This window comes from Clinocottus analis, unplaced genomic scaffold (genome assembly GCF_023055335.1).
Source record: "Clinocottus analis isolate CAN_PGR_092001 unplaced genomic scaffold, fCliAna1.0.p SCAF_5, whole genome shotgun sequence".
Taxonomy (NCBI): Eukaryota; Metazoa; Chordata; class Actinopteri; order Perciformes; family Cottidae; genus Clinocottus; species Clinocottus analis.
In genome coordinates, this window is record NW_027176207.1 from 12,650,251 (window position 1) to 12,663,194 (window position 12,944).

Sequence of the window (12,944 nt, forward strand, 5' to 3'; positions counted from 1 at the left end):
AATCACTGGACCTGGATATCTAACCCTTCCACCTCTCTGTGTCCATCGAGCATCTCACTCATTGTCTGTGATGGGGCTATCAACTGAATCATGGAGATTTGTGGATGTACTGTATGTATTGACTTTGTAAATAGTAAATAAATTAATGTAGATGAACACATATATATAGATCAGACTGTCCTGCCAGACCTTCAGCACACCCTCGTAACGCTTGATCCTCCTATTCCATCTCTCTCACTTCATTGTGAGGAACCGTAAAGTTTAGTGTTGACAATACATTTTGAGAAATACTGTCAGCTGTAGATATAAAAAAAAAAACATATTCAAGCATATTATAGATGATTTTGCTGCAGATTTTAGGATGCTCCAGAAAACCAGTGAAGAGCTGCTGTGTGGTTTGTAATTGGACGGAAAAAAACTAACATTTAAAGTAAAATCCCTGTTCACTATTTCCTCTCCTCACATTGTTCTTAACTTACATCTTATTGGCAGGACAGTGCATAGATATATATTTTTGTTCTGAGTATTGTTGTACTTCTGTTGTCAGTCTCTGAACTACACTCGCTTCTCTCAATGAAAAGGAACATGTAACGGCAGCTCGGGTCACTTCATTGATCCACATAATTAGCTGATGGTGTCAGCATCGGTGGAAGTAAGATTTTCCCCTCATATGGTTTATGATGGCGATTAAGGGGAAATTATTTTACATTTAGGAGCCCTGGGAGCCGGAGCGTTGGAGTTATAGCTACATAGAAGATTAAAAAAAAAAGATGATTAGATGTGGTTGTTTGAAAACAGATACTGACACTCGGTCCATTTTAAGAGCCTGACGACACCATACAAACTTGTGAGAGAACATGGTTTAACAGAGACAATCTCATAGATATCTGTTGTTAGATTCCCCGATTTATAATCAGAATATAAAACCAAATGATTCCACGATCCCAAACTGTTTTCAAATCTCTCTCTTTCTCTCTCTTACTCTCTCTTACTCTCTGTCACCCCTGTTACCTTGTCTCCTGTTTTTCTTTCTTTTATTGTGAATTTGTGCCTTTTTGTCATCTTCCAATAACACTACTGTACATTGGAGACGTAAAGAAATGAATAAAAAGAAGTAAAGCAACTGTACATATGTTTTGATGTGAACGCTTTTTACTTTAGAGCAAAGACCGTCTCACTTTTTATCTCCACAAGGCATAAGCCATCGACTGCACAGTTATTGTTTTGGAAGGCTCACAACTAACAGTGAACAAGCAGTACACACTTCTGAGTAATGCTGAGTACCTCACTGCCGCTGATCTGAGGCTCACTTGTAGTATTTTTTAACTTCCAGGCAGGTGAGAAGAGAAATAATACAGGCTTTCAGTTCAGGATCGTTGATTAACCAATGACTAAATCGGTCTATTGATTAATATATAAATAAAAGGGGGTCTAGACACGTAACCATTTCAAAACTAACCTATTTTTAGGCCTCCACAAAAAAACACATTCACACATCTCTCATTTTCATTCAATTCACAAAACTCCGATATAGATTCATAATTGCCTTCCTGGTCGTCTGTTATTACAATTATGATACGTGTTGCTACTTTTATACAGTTTTCACCACTTTGACCTCCCTGAAAGCACAGAAATACACTGATTCGGTTGAGCTCTACTGAATGAAGCAAGCGTATAACACTAAGGACCTCTGAGCTGATTTAAGTGCCTATGAGGTTTACTCATTGTTACCAAATATTCACCTTCTAAACATTTTCAGTTTCTATTGACTTTATGTCCCTCTCAACAAAGTAACTTTGTCAAAGACATTTTCGTGACTCACTTCTGATACAAAGTTAAGAGAATAAAACAGTCCTTTAGTTTTAAAATCAATAGCCTCGTGGTAATAATTAATGATTAAAATGTGTCTGATTGGTAACAGTTCAACATTTTTGGAAAATGTGTTTTATTCTGAATTTTCTCATCTAACTCTGAGCAGAAACGTGAATAAAGACAACATTGATCTTTAGAAATGAGCTTCGGATTCTAAATTAATTGCCTAATAACTTGGTAATCATGTGCTCTCAACAGCCTTTTTTGAGTTTTGAAGAAAATATGTCAAACTTGTGGTTGTTTAAAATATTGTAAATCCAACTGTCATTTGTCACTTAATTAAGACCAGAGCTTAAAATCTGAATAAGGAAAATACTCCATACTCTATACTATTTTTTTTTATTTCTCAGCATGGCACTTTCTAAAATCATCGTTTCTGTGCTTTGACTGAAATAGCACACGAGCAGCGCACACATTCCATACTGCTGGGATTATTTATGCACATACAAAGAGAGCTTTGGTGCAACAAATGCCATGCGTCATGGTGACATTCAATAAACAGACATGTCCATTCATGAAAAAGATAATACTTTCTCAGCGGGCTGTTAACCAACCTGGGATAATAGCTTGATCCGATGTTACGCTTAAAGTCCAGAGCAGGTTGTGAGAGGGAGCTTGAAGGGGAGCAGCAGAGAACAAAGTGGGAACCAAAAAGAGAACAAACAAGTCAAAATAACGGGACTCACCGGAGGAAAGCAGACCCAGGCTCTTGACTCCCCTTTGGAGACCTTCGTCGTCTGCGCTCACGGGGTCTGCGGCTTTTTGCGGACACCACAAGAAAGCCACACAGATAAAGGTACTGAATAACTGCGTTTTTCTGTCATTTAAATTAGAGGGCAGTTCCCTACTTTCTAAGTGGAGAACTATGTAAAGAATGATGTTACCGAAAAGGCCAACATGGCTCAATGTGGTCAAAGTGGCACTATTAGGAAAATCTTTTACCTAACCCTAGTGTGTGTGTGTGTGTGTGTGTGTGTGTGTGTGTGTGTGTGTGTGTGTGTGTGTCCAAGATTAGGTTAATCTACAGTCAAGCAAATTTTCATTATGATTCAAGCAGTTCCAAAAAATGAAAAGTTGAGAGTTAGATTTCTGTTAAAAGATAAGCATGTTACATGTGCACTTGAGACATTTTGTATTTACTTTCTGGAGAGCAAAATGAAGACAGTTTAGTACCATACCATAAGGGGGGTCAGGTTGAGGTAGGAAGCCATTAGATGGTAAAGCTACAATCAAGATTTTTAATATGTGCAAACGCGCCGAGTTATGATTACGAACTCTCAGATAATTATCATGTGAGTGGAGTTTCCTTCAGCTCTCAGCGTTATAGGATGATTCAGCTTACTAAGTCCCATGTCTTTACTGTTTGGGGAAGAAGACTAGCTCGCTGAACAAAATAAGTATCATAAGCTTGTGTTTGTTACAGAGCTTATCTTCTGCAATAATCAAAAATGCAATGGAAAACTTCCATGGCTTTTTTTTAAGAAGCCAGTGTGATGCTAACTTCTGGGGTTGGCATAAAAAAATACTTTATTCCTGCACCCCTCTGTAGTGGACATTTGTCAGGTGACCAGAGACACGACTGGAAATGAATACTAATGCAGCTCTATGTCAATGAATTGAAAACATTTTAGCCATAAGGTGAAACTATTCCAATGTGTTTTTTGCTTGTCTTGCTGCCCCCAAATGGAAAAATTCCACTAACACTAATTACATTTTAAATCAACCACGAGCACCTTTTGTACACAGCCTACCTGTTTTTACATATGACCTTCAGGGCATTTCCCCTTTGACATGGATGAAGCTAACCGTGAGTTGACAGGATTACAAAGCCATTACAGAAATGACTTTCAGGCATCCCTGTCAGGTCTCTTTCATTGGGCAGCTGTGCTCCTTTTCAACTGGCTCTCATAAGAAAGTATTTTATCTCGGCATGTGTGTTTCCTCTTTGTTAGACATACATGTGTCTGTGTGTGTTCCTACAGGGGAGAAAATGAGCACTGGAGGATTCCAAAGTGGTGAGAGAGACAAGTGCAGGTAAGATCAGAATCAAATGAACCACATCCTTCTCCTTTGTCTTCTTATGGTCTTGCAGCCAATGAAGAGTAGGACGGAACAAGAGAGAGAAAATGTTGATGAAAGTCGTCCTGAGAGAAGCATAGACTTCAGGCAGAAAAGGGTGGAGCGACCCAGAGAGTCCAGAAAGAGGGCATAACCCACCTGTACGCTATCTGAATTGCCTGACCTTCATAAGTAGCTTTGTGGCTGCAGTCTTTGCAGAGCTTTGTGATAAAACTTAAATGGCCTCCAATTCCTCATTTCTGACTGGACCGGTGAACCCCTGAGGTTATCCACTTAACACTTCTGCTTGCTAAAGAATGTGCCTTAAGTCTCTGCATGTGACACTGTTACATGAAGTGGCAGGGAGAACTGGGGCACCCAGGATTAGCTTTTCTTATTTTGTAAGTGGAAATCTCGTCTGGTTGTTTCTTTCTAATTGTACCCTTCAGCTCTCCAAAATCTAAAACTGTTGTTTACTTACTGCTGTGATTTATTGTTTGAAAACTGCTGCCAGTGGCTAAACCAGAAGGGATTTCATACAAGCTCAGTTATAGATTTTAGAGTAATTATTTACTCAAACTGTAAAGGTGTTTGTTAGTTAGTTACAGGACTCCAAAATTAATTAAATTATGCAATCCCAAAATAGGGCAATATCCTTAATTTCCATTGCTTTTGGAATAGCACGACAACAACCAACATGCCTATCAAAAATAAATGTTCGAATTATTACCATGTTTTTCTTTTAATGAATTGTCACAGGAACTTTATTTAGTTCATAGTTTTAGAGTCGATCCAACAAGGAAAGACTGTTTTCTGTTAAGGGAAACAAAGGGAAACAAATGTCGAAGAGAATATTTGATAGTTCATGCTTTGTCAACATTAAAGCGACATTTAATTTAATTATTATTAATAATTGTTGTCATGTAATGTATTTCATTTTAATTATTGAAGCCAGCGTGTAAAACTGTAAAACAGTATCCTTCTATTTCTAATCCCCCTATTTCATAGAGAGACACATTTTCCAATACTAAATACATTATTCTGGAACTTCTGCAGATTGCTCCATAAATTGTTTGAATTGTTTGTGCAATTTGTCCACTATTAACTGTGCTGTAACACTTGTTATGAGAATGATTTAAACTTCTGTTCTCAGAAGAAAAAAAACACACACATCCATGTCAGAGTTTACAAAACTTAATTTAACCCCCCACCTCTCTCTGGGTTTCAACGATAACCTTTCACCGACATGAGGAGGGACTGGATTAAGGCCAAAAGAAGCTAATGCTATTGTGTGCTGTCGTCCCCTCACTAATGCATGACTATAATTGTGGGGTTAGATGCATTGTTCAGCGTCCTCAGCTGATAGAGAGAGTGCTGTCAATAAACCTCTTAGCGACCTAAAGGGTCACTAAAGTCTTGCAACATACTCACAATGATGTTGGATCAGCCTCCAATCCTTCTCTTTTACACTTCAACTGTGACACCACACAATCACAGACAAACACACACACACCTTCACAAGCCCGTCTCCTGCCTGCGATTATCGTCCAAATCTGACTCCCTCTTGCCCACATTCCTGAGTCGACCCCACTGCTTTGTCCGTCGTTGCTCCGATTGCTGCATGACCACACGGGACTCTGCTGCAGGGAGGACTGCACCGCGGCAGACAGATTTCACCAACTGCTCTCCAGATTTTTTACACGGGCCAGTTAGGAGGACGTGAATCAGAAGCTGCCTGAAGAGAGATTTGACTTACTAGGCATCAGGTCATGTTACTTCCAGTTACCTAAACAGAGTGGGCCGCTTTCATGGCTGTTACCAAACCAACCAAAGAAGTCTGAGGAGGAATCAAGCCAGAGGAATTTCTTATCCTGGATTTTGCTTGTTTGCTCTGAAAGGACAGCACCTTTATTTTCTACTTTAGACATCGTAAATAACCTTCCTGACCTTAAGGACAAACAGGTAACAAAACGAACACCAGGATATAAAGATCATGGACCCCTTTACAGACAGTCCACGTGTGCGCTCTGACAGCATGAGCAGTACAGTGTCTCAGGGCTCGAGGTCCAAGGTGCTCCTCCGCCAGCGTTTGTCTCAGCTGCTGACCTGCATAGAGGACATGAGCTCTGACGACGAAGCCAGTGAAGAAGTGTCACGCACTCTGGACGAAGCGTTTCAGCTCTGCGGGCGCTACGTTCCCACAGATGCATTCAGGTTGACATGCACACATGCGTACACATGCGTGCACGAGTTTGCATAAATTGCTATTATAAGTTTAAAGAAAATGTGGATGTTGAAAAAAGTAGATATGTAGTTTGTATTGTTCTGTATTTTTACTTTAGTATTTTCCGATGTCCGAGGCCTCAAACTAACATATTGTATTATTTGTTGTTGAAAATATGAATCAAATTAAAGTAAAAAAAAACAAAAAAAAATTATTGGCTAGGACTTAAATGGTTTGTTTTCTAGGTTCATCATTTACATTTGCAGACCACCATAAGCTGAAGACAATAACTCTGAGACTAGTGTATTTACAACAAGGCAAATGTAGGAATGCAATTGATTTGTCAGTATTTTCTCTTTGTCCATCACTTTGGTCCATTCTTTTTAAATCAAACACTGACAGGCTGCTCATAGTGACCTGGAACGTGGCCACAGCAGAGCCCCCGGATGACATCACCTCTTTGCTGCAGCTGGATGTCCAGCCTCCCACCGACCTTTATGTGATTGGGTGAGAAATAACAGCATGGAAACTGGAATTTAAAAGTTTGCCAGGAATTGAACTGAAGGATAAAAGTGTCTCATTATTGCTTTGTAAAGAAAAGAAGGAAAAGATCACAAACTTGAGTGTTTTTGTGTGTTTTCATTGGTTTGTGTTGGTGTGTGTCAGCCTGCAGGAGGTGAATGCCACCCCTGTGAGGTTCATTTCTGACCTTTTAGTGGAGGATGCCTGGAGCCACGTCTTCATGGACACATTGGCACCCAGAGGCTTCGTCAAGGTGAGAGAGGATGTAGGGAGAAAAAGGGAAACAGTGAGATGTGGACTGATACGAGCAGAAGTTACACATTTAGATCCATTGAGCTGGTGTGAAAAATAGTGTTTTAAAAGTTTGTCTCAGGAAACATACAACCATGGGGTTATGATGCTAAAACATCCTAAAATACTGTCTGATTGTATCTCTAATGACATGTATCTGACTCTGTCTAGGTCACATCCATGAGAATGCAGGGTTTGCTGCTGCTGGTTTTTGCCAAACAATGTCATGTCCCCTTCATCAGAAACATCCAGACCACCTACACTCGTACTGGCTTCTTTGGTTACTGGGTAAGTTATCATGATGGAAGCTGGTTATCCCTGGACCTTATAAACAGCAACACTGTTCAACTCTGCACACAGGAATCCCATCGGCATCCAATACTGCAGACTTTAAACACATTATGTAAGCCCTATTGTGTTTGTGTAGTGGGATGTGCAATCACTAACAAAGAACCGTACAGAACTGGTGCGCTGGGGCAAACACTTTCGAGACACATAGGAAAAACATAATCTGGTTGAAACAACAGTATGTTTAATTTTTTTGTAAATACTGCAATACAATGTATCCATATTTTACTTCATCCTTATTCCTAAAAAAACAACAACATGTTTTGACTTTGCAAATCAACTTTATATTCACATGCTAAAACCGCCCGCCTCTGTTTATCTGTGTCAGGGTAATAAAGGAGGAGTGGCCGTCCGTTTTTCTTTCTATGGCCACATGGTGTGCTTTCTTAACTGCCACCTCGCAGCTCATATGAACTACGCTCTGCAGCGTGTTGATGAAATTGAGTACATCCTGGAGACACAAGACTTTGACATCTCTGACACCCCACATGTTCGGGATCACAAGTCAGTACATCAACGCCGAGGCACACAAACACGACATGCTGACAATCAAATACTCTAAATATACTTGTGCATCTGGTAAAAAGAAGCTTCGCCCCTCTTACACAGGGTGGTGTTCTGGTTTGGCGACCTAAACTTCCGTATTGCAGACCACGGCCTGCACTTCCTCCGTTCGTCCATCAACAGTGGACGGGTTAATTTGCTATGGAACAAAGACCAGGTGATGTGCCGAAACACACACACACACACACACACACACACACACACTCACTAATTTATTTCATATTCCTGCAGCTCACCATGATGAAGAAGAAGGAAGCCTTCTTGCAGGAATTTGACGAAGGGCCTTTAAACTTTAAACCCACCTACAAGTTTGACCGTAACTCTGAAACCTATGACACCAGGTAACGTGTGCCACAAACAAACACACAACACACAAATACTTAACACATTTCTCAAACTTCATCTGTTCTCTTGTTTCCGGTTAAATTCGACACAGCACTCCGAAGACATGGTTGGGTTTTACGTAAGAAGCGCTCTGTTTTTTGTGTTTCATGCCCCACATTCCCTTATTCCTTAGCCACAGCCCCTTCTGTCTTTTTCCGGACAATTCAACGTGTCTCTAAACGTCCCATGTAATACCTGAGACACTACGAAGGAACCCAAAACCGCCAGGGCAGTAAACCCTGAAGTGCAGGTGGTATTGGGAGCAGCTCTTTCTGTGAGTCATATCCATCCCTGACACCAGCACCATGTATGTGTGTCTCTCAGAAAGAGCACTGCAGTGTTGCTGCCCCTAACCATGTACAGACCCAGGCCCCTGCAGCGCTGCAGCACCACCCTCTTCTTCCTTCTCACCTCCCTCACATGGGGGCTGCTCTCTGTGTGGTTGGGGGCCTGGCACAGGGAGCTAGACCCACCAAGGTGGGTGTCTCCATAGATATACCCTGTAGGGCTGTAAGAGCGGGCCCCAAACTATAGGATATAGGCACCTTGAAGGTTTAATATAATCACAAAATATACTGATATAAATGAGAGGACACAAATGGGGTGCAGTGAATATAATAACCTTCGTGAATTTCAGACATGTTCTGCAAATTCATTATCCCTGAGACAACTTCCCCTTTCACCCAGCATGCTATTGTTTGTTCTTGCATAATGTACGTGTTGTTTTTATAGCGATACACAAGCTGTAATGCCGTCTCCACAGCATGCTACACCGTAGGCGTAGCACTACACTGCATGTGTGTGTGTGTGGTTTGTGTGTCTCTAATATTTTTGCATAGTAATAAGAATTGTTGGAAACGTGACATCCAGTGAGCATGAGAAACTTTGCTTTGCTCAGTGGCAAGAAGAGGAAACCGGCCTGGACGGATCGGATCCTCTGGCGCATCAAACCCAAAACCCCGCCATCAGAGGACGATGATGAGAAAGCGTCGACTTCTACCGATGATGGTCTCGATGAGTATCCACTCCTGGTCAGTCAGGACGAGTACACCAGTGACATGAGCTATGGAGTCAGTGACCACAAGCCTGTCATTGCAACCTTCAGCCTGGAGGTGAGCTCAAGCTCACTGTAGGATGCTAGGACTCAAACACAATTTCTAAAAACTATACCTTGTTGTCGGCACTCCACACACAAATAAAACATATCTTACATCTTTTGCAAAAGAAAACACTTCTAAAAAGGCTATTTTTAGAAATAGCTATTTCTTCATGCCGACTGCAGTCATAACTCTCTGAGTTATGACTGTTGTCAGGTGACCAGGTGACCAATGAGTGCCCTTCATTCTTGTGCAAACTGAAGAACAAACCTGAGTCCTATTTATAGTGTTCAAGATGTGATCTCTAAAGGATCTGGCTGGTTGCAGGTGTTTTCACAGGTGCATTCTGGGAGCAGGTGATTGATAATTGAGTGTGGTATTTCAATGGCAGTGTTTAGCCAACAACACACACGAGCTTAGTTTCTGACTGATGTGTCAAAATAGAAAACTGTGTGTAGCTATTTGTAAAAAAAATGTGTTTTAGAATTTTAAACTTAATGTAACGCAGACAATATGCATGGTTTAGCATAACTGAACAATAGATAGGACACACATGAGTTAATGGTTTCAATATTTCTGTAACAAATACCCGTCGTGTGTCTTGGCAATTGCAAAAAGGTGTAACCAGTGCATATTGTATGAGTCTGCTTCTTTCCTTCTGAGCCAACCACAACTCCCTGCATGACTAAAACTCCTTTTCTTGCCTCCTGTCCCTCCCCCAGGTGAGGAAGTGCTTTGACACACCACTGGTGCACCTATCTCCTCTGGATGTGTGGAGCGCTGACCAGGATGCCCTTCTTAACTACACCATCCAGGAGGACTTCATGTCGTCCACCTGGGACTGGATTGGCCTGTACAAGGTACTGGGACAGATGGAGAAAGGGAAACAAACAAAGAAACAAAATAATACAAGACAGTTTTGAACTCTTAAGGTGGTTTTTCAACAGGTTGGATTCAAGAGTGCGTTCGATTATGAAACCTTTGTTTGGGTTAGAGAGGAAGAGTTGCCGGAGACCAATGAAGTAATTCAGGTAAAGTGCAAAGGAGACTTTTGAGCAATGTTAGGACAAATAATAAAAGAATGTTTACTTCATGTCTGTGAATGTTTTTTGGTTCCAGCTATCTGTTGATAAGGACGAGATCCCTCTGCTGGGTGGACATTATGTTTTGGGTTACTACAGTACAAATATGCAAAGCATCATTGGCCTAAGTCCTAACTTCCAGGTGTGTGTACCACTGTTTAGTAATACATTACATATTTTATTTATGTTGTTTACTCAGGAGAGGATTGTGTCATCTAGACAGCCACTGTTGTACTGCCAGAAATAAAAGGAAGCATTTGACTATAACTGTAATGTGAGATTCAAAAATGTGTAAAAAAAAAAAATTTAAAAAAAGGAGGCAAAGCACAGTTTGCGTGAGAAATTGTTAAAAATAAAATGAAACTAAAGAATAATTATTTTTTTTATCCGAAAAGCTTGATGCATTTGATAGAGGCGGAGCGATTGTGCAGATGTACTTAATTGTGTGTAATTAAGTGTATATTGCCGTAGGAAAGGTGCTCGGCAGCGGGCTGTTGAGTTTAAAGATCTCTTCTATGTTTCAATCTCACAGATCCTGGAGTCAAAGCGTGCCGTCATGGAAGGTCTTGTTCCCGAAAAGATCAATGGACTCAACTAATAAGAAGAAATTTACCACAGTGCCAAATCATCTTCACTCCTGGAAATGTATACAGAATGTATCGTGTGTCTTTTAAATGCTCCAAGATCAACTAAATCATCTACATAGATAAGCTGATTCAGTCAATTTATATATATATAAAGTCCTATCACATGGACACATGGACGGAACTTTCCAACTTTGCCTTGAAGGAGTTCACTTTAAGTCAGATTCACTCTTGCTGGAGCACTTTCTCCACAAACAAAATGTATTGCTGTAACAAGTAGCTGTCCAGCTTATCCACAGGCCTTTTTCTGCCTGTTAGAGTAACAAAACAAGGAACAAGTTAAGTTGTGTTTGTAATTGTAGTGGATTACACACTGCAGGTCAATAAAGTCCTTAGTCAAATTACATTTGAAAGTCCACTTTTATGTTTTGATTTGGTCTATGTTAGTGTCAGTGCAGAGGGTTGATGATAAGTATGGAACAAAGATCTGCTAATCATAGGGAACTGCATGGATAATGATATGTTGATGCTGGCTGTTACTTTAATGCAGAAAGATGCATCTGTTAATTGAGTTTTTAAAATTCTTGCTATAGATTATTGAACTCCAGTGTCTTCAGGTAAGATGATACAGATGGGAGGAAGATATATAAAATATAGACACATGAAGGACATTTAGATGTGGATGTTGACGCAAACTTCTACACTGAGGTGTTTCGAGTCATATACTGTACTTTAACATTTATGTTGACAAATAAAGGTCATGTGGAATATTTCAAATGCAGTAAAAAGAATCATGATACCATTGTAATTTGAGTAAATTATTGATCTATCTTGCTCTTAACCTCCTAACTGTAGTCTCTTAGACCAAACCTCTTTTTCTATATCTCAATGCAAATATGATGATTGTTGTGTCAAATAATAAAAACGTATCAACATGTTTGTGGGTGTCATAGTGAAATTGGGCTTTGATTGATGAAATAAACAATATCAGACCAAACACAATGATCAGTATGTATGATGTGTATTAAAACAGTTCAGTTTTACTCTTGATGCTGAGAGTTCATTGGCAGATGAAAAAAATAATTTGGGATTGTACTCATGGACATAATATAACCTACGTTCAAATCCATTGTTAATGATACTATTCTATGACATATCTAAGAATCAGCAACTATTTTTTTAGGGAGCTTACTCATTGAAGAGGAGGATTGTATTCAAAAGTATATCTAAGATTACTCGATATTATTATTATGTTTTATTATTATATATTACCAAAACACCCATATGTGTCTGTGTGTTTCAGGTGCTATATATATATATATATATATATATATATATATATATATATATATATATATATATATATATATATATATATATATATATATATATATATATATATATATATATATATATACATACATATATACCAATTCCATATATATGTGTATATATATATATATATATATATATATATATATATATATATATATATGTATATATATATATATATATATATATATATATATATATATATATATATATATATATATAAATATATGGGTCTTTTGGTAATATATAATAATAATGTAATAAAATTTGTATTAGTATAAATCTTACTTGTATTATTGTCATTAATATTATGGTTGTTAGTAGCATTGTCATCATTGTTATTCATATGGGTATTAATAACTGTTATAATTAAACACTACAGAAGAGATACTCCATGAAGTGGAAACTTGTTTTGGTCCCTGAAAGTTGACATCGAGCACATAATTTACAGAAATATTTTTTTAAAAAGCTAAAATTGACTAAATAATATGGCCATACACTGGCAAACCAACAACTACGGCTCTTCCCTTCATTGCTCTCTTCCCATAAACCCTTGCGCGAGTCCGCTCAGTGACATGTCCTTCTT

The 12,944-nt window shown here is 39.1% G+C and overlaps 1 protein-coding gene across 1 annotated transcript; it reads left to right on the top strand.

Annotated features, from left to right (window-relative positions):
• The first annotated feature begins 5,923 nt into the window (after positions 1–5,923).
• inpp5kb (inositol polyphosphate-5-phosphatase Kb) lies at positions 5,924–11,399 on the top strand. The gene is made up of 12 exons (XM_068601172.1): positions 5,924–6,144; positions 6,557–6,661; positions 6,821–6,929; positions 7,139–7,255; positions 7,644–7,819; positions 7,925–8,036; positions 8,111–8,220; positions 9,162–9,375; positions 10,083–10,220; positions 10,308–10,391; positions 10,480–10,584; positions 10,975–11,399. The coding sequence occupies exons 1-12, from the start codon at positions 5,924–5,926 to the stop codon at positions 11,038–11,040; spliced, it is 1,557 nt and encodes a 518-aa protein (XP_068457273.1). The 3' UTR covers positions 11,041–11,399.
• Positions 11,400–12,944: the final 1,545 nt, after the last annotated feature.

Excerpts from the sequence above, each read along its gene's own strand:
- inpp5kb (XM_068601172.1), top strand. The coding sequence starts at position 5,924 with ATGGACCCCTTTACAGACAGTCCACGTGTGCGCTCTGACAGCATGAGC. Across the intron at positions 7,256-7,643 it reads CTGGCTTCTTTGGTTACTGG|GGTAATAAAGGAGGAGTGGC; the intron begins GTAAGTTATCAT and ends TATCTGTGTCAG. Across the intron at positions 9,376-10,082 it reads TTGCAACCTTCAGCCTGGAG|GTGAGGAAGTGCTTTGACAC; the intron begins GTGAGCTCAAGC and ends TCCCTCCCCCAG.